The following is a 7,498-nucleotide window of genomic DNA, read 5'->3' on the forward strand; positions in this document are numbered from 1 at the left end:
CGGGGGTCGCGGTCCCCCGGGCCGGCCGGTCCCAGCCGCGCCGGGAATGACTCTTTCCAGCCATCCCCTGGAAAAGCGCAGCTCACCCTCAGCCCCGAGGGCCGGGGCCAGGCTGGGAGCCGGAGCCCGGTCTTCTTTTTTTTTCTTTTTTTTGCCCGCACAGCGAATGAGCCCGGCCCGCGGGTGCCGGCTCAGGTGTGCCCGGCTTTTTGTTGCCGTAGGTTGTCGGGTGGGTTTGGGGAGGAGACCCCGAGCTTCCCGGTAGCTCGGTGCCATATGGAAAATCTGCAGTGTTTTGATTATGCGCTATGTACACATTTTAATATCCGATCCTTAAAATCCAGAGACTATCCCAAAGGGGATTAAAACATAATCCTCTCTCTCTATAGCTGTAGTGGATTAATTTCGTATTCTCTCAGTGGCTGGCTTGCTCCCTGAAGGCTACAACAAAAAGACTCAGCGCTCCTTAAACATGCTATGGAATTGGAAGTTGTAATTGGAGATTTCCAAAGGACAAGTGTAAAAATGACACAGTGCTAATGCCGAATATTTTTTCATCTTGTGCTTTCAGGAGGGGCGAAAAAAAAAAAACCCTGCAAAGGTTTTTTTAACTTAGTTTGAACGCACCCTCCCCCGAAATCCCGCAATTTGACCACTGTTTATTACGCTTTCTGCTTCTTTTTTACCAAAAGAGAAAAGAAAAAAACACCACCACCAAAAAAAAAAAAACCGCAGGGAAACGTTTTCTCGTCTGGAGAGTACACTAACGCTCGTTCCTTGTCGCCTTTTAATACCTCTGACACGTTTACGTTGCAACAAATCTCGGGTGTCCTTCGAGCAGAACACCGGGCAGATGCCAAGGTACCGCTCTGGGGCCTCGGGAGGAGGAGGAGGAGGAAGGCAGAAATCCCCGATTTCGCCCGCATCCAGTAACGGGCTCGGAAGGGAATGTCCCCTTCCCCTCCGCATGCCCCCCCGGCTTCTGCAGCTCTGCCCGCCCCAGTCCGCGGGTGCGTTCCGCTACCCCGGGCGCACGGATTGTCTTCTCCTGGGTGACAGACGCTAGGTTTTGGCCTTTCGACCATTAAATAGCTGCGGGTTCATATTTTTTTTTTTTATTTTAGCCGCATAACACCAGGGGTGGGAAAAAAAAAAAAGAGGTAATTGGATTAAACTGCCGGTCTTCCTTCTGGGATCCAGCAAAGCCCCCAAACGCCTCCTTAAAAATGATCGAATATCGGGGTCGTTGCCCGGACGCGGCTTCCGAAGGGGCTTCTCCTCCGGCACAAAGGCCGGGAGCCCATCACCGTGCGTCGGGGCGAGGGGAGGGCCGCGATGCTCCGCCCGGGAGGGCGAGTGTTTCGGCGGGGCAGGGAGCCGCCGGCTGCCCGGACCCCCCCCCCCCTTTCTGGAAACACAAAGCCCGGGGGTCTGGGGAATAGAAACCCAAATCCACTTGTAATCGTACAAGGGAATCGGGCGTAATGACTTGAGCGACCTCAGATGAAGATTGATGAGGCTTTAAAGCGGCGTTTCGGATCGATCGCCCTTGCCCTTCGGAGCCTGCAGCCGGGCTTCCCCGGCTCGGTTCGGCTGGGTTCGGCTCGGCTCCTTTCTCGCCGCGCAGGGAGGGAGAGAAGATGGAGGCGAGACGGGGAGAGCAGCAAAGCGAGCCCGGCGCATGTGATTCCGATCAGCTGACTAGGGTCAAGAGGCTACCCCAGTTTATTAGGAGATGGAAAACAATAAAATGAAAGAAAATAGAGTTCGTATCAATATTATCCAGCCTGCCACGCTGGGCTGCTGAAAGCTGTCACTGGAACCGTGCGGTTGAGCTTCCCCTCGCGCACGCAGCAATCCGCGCCTTTCCTCTTTTATTTATTTTGCGGCGTAAGCGGCCTCAAGTTGGGCATTAAGCGTAAAAGCGAAAAGCGACCAACCTCGACGGTTAGCTGCGCCGGTACGGGACTGATTTGGGCTAAGTTGGTGGTGGAGGCCGGTAGCCGAACGCACCCGCCATGCCGGGGAGCGAGGCGAGGTGCCAACCGGCGACCCAAGGCCTGGCCTCCGCCGTGCCAGGCCCAGCCTTTGTCCGGCGCTGCCTTCAGCACCAGAGGGACCGCCGTTGTCCGGGGACGATGGCGGCTGGAACCGTAGGGAGGCTTTCTCTCGGCCATCTGAGCCAGGTCTTCCTTCTGGCGGAGGAGAATTGAACGGCGTTAAACCCGACCCCCCCAAAAAACCCACCCCCTGGTCAGCCTTCAACCAAGGCCATCAGTTGGGCAATGTCGGGGCGTTGCGCCCAGTTTCTCAGGACTGAGGCTTTTATTATTTGTGTGGCAGATGCGTGTTCGTGCGTGCGTACGTGTGTGTTTGCGTGTGCGTATACAAATCACCCTACAGGCTTTAGTGGTTCGATCCAGAAGAGTGTTTTACATTTAATCTTTTAATTTGAGCAAGCGAGCTTCCTGAACACCGACACTGCCAGCTTTAGCAGAAGATTGCATTTGTACTGAGGACAGGGTGGTGAAAAAGCGATCCCCTGTCGTCTGTGGCATTAGAGCAGAAGTTTTTTTTCCCCCGAATTAAACCCTAACACTTTGTGCTGAGAAGGCTGCCTTTTATAATAGGTTTTCCCCGTCCCATCTTTTCAGTGCCCGTGCAAGCATCTCGTTAAGAAACGCATTTGAGGGCAATATTGTGACAGTAATTTTAGAAGGATTAAGTGACAGCAAGTTGAAATAAAAATGGTCTTGCTGTAAACATATTTAACGATGCTAGCCTTTGTGTGCCTGGGGTATGGAAGCAGGTAAAAAAAAAAAAAAGCAACAAAAAAAAAACCCCAAAACCCCAATCTTTCGCCAAACTTCGGGACTTGGAGTCTGGAGCCAGAGCTAAAAGCGATGTCCCCGGGTTCCTCGGGGTCGGTGCCCGCCCGCCGGGACCCTTCGCTTCCAGGTCGGAGCTGCGCGTAACGAGTCGCCGCTATCGCACATAAACGGCGATAGTGTTAACGAGGAGCAGAAGGGCATGAAAAGAGAGGGGACCTGCTTGTAAGAGGCAGCTCTTTTTCACCCTAACCCCCTCCCAATTTCGCCGCCGGCTGGTTTTCTCGGGCAGCCCCGCAGCCCGGCGGCTCGTTTCTGCCCCGGCCGCGGAGTTCAAAGCGCTGCCCGCGGGCAGGAGGGGGAAGGAACCCGCCGGTTCTCGGAGCGGAGCTGCTGGGGGGGCTCAGCCGCGCTCTGGCTCGGCGGAGGGAAGGGGAAGGGCCACCGGGATGGGCCGGCCGGGCTCCTCCGACCTGACGCCGCTGCCCTTTGCCTTGCAGGCCCGGTGGTCCTCAGCACGCCGGCACAGCTCATCGCCCCCGTGGTGGTGGCCAAGGGGACGCTCTCCATCACCACCACGGAGATCTACTTCGAGGTGGATGAGGATGACCCGGCCTTCAAGAAGATCGACCCCAAGGTGAGTGCGGCGGGCGGTCCCCGGTCCCCGGTCCCGGGTCCCCGGTGCCGGTACACGTGTACCAGGGCCGCCCCCTCCCTCCCAACTCGGCTCCCGTCTGCCGCCTCTCGCTGCGTTTTATTAAAGAAAAAAAAAAAAAAGCAAAAAAAAAAAAAGCGCGCAATGTATTAACGGTGTTAAATCCTCTATTACGGCGGCGGGCGCGTTTTCCAACAGCCTTTCGCGCGGTGCCTTTGTATGAACGCGGTCAGATTTAGGAGTTAAGCCAATTGCTCTGAAATCCCCGGAGGGAGCGGCGGTCCCAGCCCGCTGCCTGCCCGAGACGCCGCGGAGGGTTTTACCCCTTCCGAGGATACCGAAGAATCCCGTTATTTCGAGGACGTTAGTTTCCACGGAAGAAAATACGGCGCATTTGAGTAAACGCTGTTGAAATGCAAGTTGTTGCTTATCTTCTGGGGGAAAGAAAGAAAAAAAAGAAAGGGAAAACAGGCATGTACCCAAGACTTGATTCCTGGGAAAGCTCTGGCTGGTTTTTTTCTGAAGTCATTTACTACTACCAATTCCCCAGCGCCGCCCCCGGCCCCCCTTTTCCCTTCCCCCCCCGCAAACCTCCAGCCCGGCCGCGGCAGAGCAGGGGTGCGGGATTGGAGCGGAGCCTCCGCGCGGCTTTTCCTCCCCCGCGGGAAGGGAGCGGGGGCGGCCGCGGGGGGAGGAGGGGGCGCACGGGAGGGACGCGGGTTACGGGGCGCTCATGTCGCCTGCATCGGCTTGGGGTGGGTTGGTTTTTTTTTAGTCTTATCGCTGTTGCTTTATTTCTTTGTTCTTGCGCTGGGAAACGTTGGAAGAGAGAAAATAGGGGAGGTGCTTTTACAAAGACCTTGGGGGGGGGAGAGAAATATCATAAATAATTTCCAAGAAAATGCCAGCGATCTCGTCCTAATACGGTCGTAATAAGGTGGTTTCTTTTTGACGAATAATTTCTCAAAGTCGAAACTTTCTTCGCAGCGCTGGGAGAAAAAAAAAAAAAAAAGGGATTCTGGCAGAACGGCTGGGTATAACGGTTTGTTCCAGTGCACCCACTGGAAGCAGTTGCTGGTGGGTGTTACAGCGGCGATCGGCCTCTTTCAGCACTTGTTGACTGTTAGGGTACTAAACAAAATCCGCGCTGTTACTTCGCGTTTTGCTTTTAAAGCCGCCTCACAGAAATGCATGCTGAGAAGGAGCAGGCGTTGCAGTACGGACGGCAATTTTGGCTGGCGTGCAGTTCTGTAGGCAGGCACATGTTATTCCCTCCGCCTGCCCTGGGAGCGCAGGGGCTCGATTTCTGGGAGCGCAACTGGCAATCTTAGCGCTTTCATAACGGATTTGTAGGTCAGGAGTAATATTGTTGTTCACTTTATTGGTGCCGGCTTGAACCTTTCACCTATAAATTTTATTTTCTTCTTTATTACTACTTGCGCCCGAACGCCGGGTTTATCAGGCTCGCTGCTTGCTCGGTACACCGACTGCTCCGGGGATGTGTTGTGTTTGTTCAAACCCGAGCAGAAACACATCAGCAAACCTTTCGAAAAGAGATTTCTTTCCTGACGGCTGAAAAAGTGTTACTGCCTTAATAACTACATCGGTGTCTGACAGTTGCCGATGGTCGTCTGGAGCTAAATTCTAATGTGTTTGCACCGCCAGTATTTCCCTGCTCTACAAAACTATTCAGAACGCAAAACGAGGCGGCTGCCCTGAAGTTTTCTGCTTTACAGGATTTAAGCAACTATCCACAGAAAGGCAAAATGCACAAAACCACAGCTGCCTCTGTTTGTTCGAGTGGAAAACTTGATCCGATATTGAAACGCTTACCCATATGCATTTTACTTCATTTATTAGCTTGTAATTAAATAAATCAGCAACAGAAATTAAAATCTAAATCACAAAAGGTAATTATCCAGTGTATTTCAAGTGCATTTTCAAATATATAATTCCAATATTCAAGCGTTATTATATAAGCAGAATCCAAATTTCTTTTGAATATATTTAAATAACATTTCAAGTATATTTATGGAATGTTAGAAATAGAACAAGCAATATATATGAAACGAAAAATGTAAACTTGTTAAGTTCAGACACTTCAGAAGACAATTAACAAAAGTACCGTGATAAAATCTACCTTTTTAAATGGTATCTTCTCTTTAGCAGAAAATGTCCTTGAAGTATCCAAATGGCAATTTAACTTCCGTTCACCAAATCACAAAACACCAACATCCACAATTTCAAAGACAATGTGTGATCACAATATTTGATACAAATTAAAAGATACATTAAGGTTTGTTCAGGTGGCATATCCAAATAGCTTTTACTCACAGAGGGCTTACAGAAAAATACCGGGGTTTGTTATAATCCGTTGGTACCGTTTCTGGGCAGAATGGTCACAGTCGTGTCAAATTACGGCCAATTTTCCCTTCCAGGTAACACTCTTTCTTTCTTTCTTTTTTTTTCTCCTCTTTTTTTGTTTTTTTTTTTTTTTTTTCCCCACGGGGAACTGCAAAACTGTGACGAGGGTAAGAGGAACGATACTTGCTGTTCTTATTTGCCGTTCTTTGTGAGGAGCCTAAGCTATATTCCTTTTTAAAAGAGACCCTTGTTTGCATTGCCAAGTGGAAAGCTTTGACTTTTCGAACGGGCAGCTTAAACCTCGCGGGGAAACGAGCGGATCTGTCGGTCGGGCCGGCGCCGCGGCCACCCCCTAAAGTTTCTCCAAACTTTTCGGGTTGGTAAGTATCTCCCTAGCCAGTCGCCACGTTTGTTTGGCCGCGTTTTCCAGGGCCGAGTGGGGTTTGCCCTGAAAGAGGTCTAAGTTGGGCAAGAAGTAGTGCGGGCACCTCCGGCACTGGAGGCAGGAGATGAGCTGCAGTAAAATCCCGTTGAGCCGGTCCCCCAGGCACGACTCGTCCCAGTCCGACTCGCGGGGATGCTTTTCGCACTCGTAGGAAACCAGAGTCTTCATGTGGTAGTTGTTGAGGGGCTGGCCCGGCAGCTCCAGGTGCCGGTCCCGCAGGGTTTTGAGGATGGAGAGGCATTTCTTCCTGCAGCCGCCCATCTGCAGTCTGTTCTCGGCTTCGGCGAACTGCAGCACCCAGGCATCGCTCTCGGCCGAGCTCTGCTTGCCGGCCAGCGAGTGGCACTCCTTGGAGAGGAGGTTGAAGCCTTCTGCCTTGACCTCCGCCACCCGGTTGGGTCCCGGCCAGGGGATGTGGGGGAGCGGCCAGTGGGCAGCGCTCCGCGGCCAGATGCCGGTGCACTTGAACGCCGGGGTGATCTGCACCACGTACCGGTCCCGGATCCGCAGCTTCACCTCGCTGGTGTCCGCCACCATCTTTACCACGTCCCTGTAACTGCACTTATCCACGGCTTGGGCCACCAGGGTCTGGAACCGGGAGCGGATTTTGCGGGCGGAGAGGTAGCCGGAGGCCGTGATGAATTCCACCCAGAGGGACATGCTCCGCTTGCGCCCGTCGCTCAGCTTCAGCACCGCGCAGCCCGGCAAGGAGCCGTCGTCCACGAAGTTGAAGACGCCCATTTGGTTCAGGTAGAGCACGACTTCGAACTCCGTGGGGGAGATGACCTCCAGCCCCTCGTAGCGGTTGTCCATCTCGTTGAGGGAGCTGATGAAGCGGGGCTCCTGCACCTCCACCTCCTTCAGCACGTCCGACACCACTTTGCAGACTTCCCGGATCGTTTTGGCGATGGCGGCTTTCCTGGCTTGGCATTTCTCGTTGTAGTATTTATTCAGGTGGTACACCAGCTTGGCCTGGGCCGCGATCATGTTGGGGCAGAGATCCGGATTGTACACCGGAGTCTCGCAATAGGCTGTGGGATCCAATGCGGCTGCTAGGGCTGGAGCCAACTTCAGAGGAGAAACGGGCTGCCGCACTCTGAAACGGAACAAAATGGGGTTTTTTTTTTTCAAAATGCGCCGGGGCTGCTGCTCCTCAGATGCTCTCTTCCTGCTTTTTTAGATCAGCCGTCTTGAAGTGTGTGTGGC

At 53.0% G+C, this 7,498-nt stretch overlaps 2 protein-coding genes across 3 annotated transcripts in view; one reads left to right on the forward strand and one right to left on the reverse strand.

The window, feature by feature from the left end:
• NBEA (neurobeachin) overlaps nucleotides 1–7,498 on the forward strand; it is a 510,633-nt gene that overhangs the window by 347,967 nt on the left and 155,168 nt on the right. For both annotated transcript variants that reach the window (XM_010572746.1, XM_010572747.1), the window contains one exon: nucleotides 3,329–3,465. In XM_010572746.1, the coding sequence (XP_010571048.1) occupies nucleotides 3,329–3,465 (137 nt within the window). The remainder of the gene's footprint in view (nucleotides 1–3,328; nucleotides 3,466–7,498) is intronic.
• MAB21L1 (mab-21-like 1 (C. elegans)) lies at nucleotides 5,322–7,498 on the reverse strand. Its single transcript, XM_010572745.1, has one exon. It carries the CDS (start codon nucleotides 7,277–7,279, stop codon nucleotides 6,200–6,202), a length of 1,080 nt encoding a protein of 359 aa, XP_010571047.1. The 5' UTR covers nucleotides 7,280–7,498; the 3' UTR covers nucleotides 5,322–6,199.

Source organism: Haliaeetus leucocephalus, unplaced genomic scaffold, assembly GCF_000737465.1.
Source record: "Haliaeetus leucocephalus isolate CR32 unplaced genomic scaffold, Haliaeetus_leucocephalus-4.0 Scaffold351, whole genome shotgun sequence".
Classification (NCBI taxonomy): Eukaryota; Metazoa; Chordata; class Aves; order Accipitriformes; family Accipitridae; genus Haliaeetus; species Haliaeetus leucocephalus.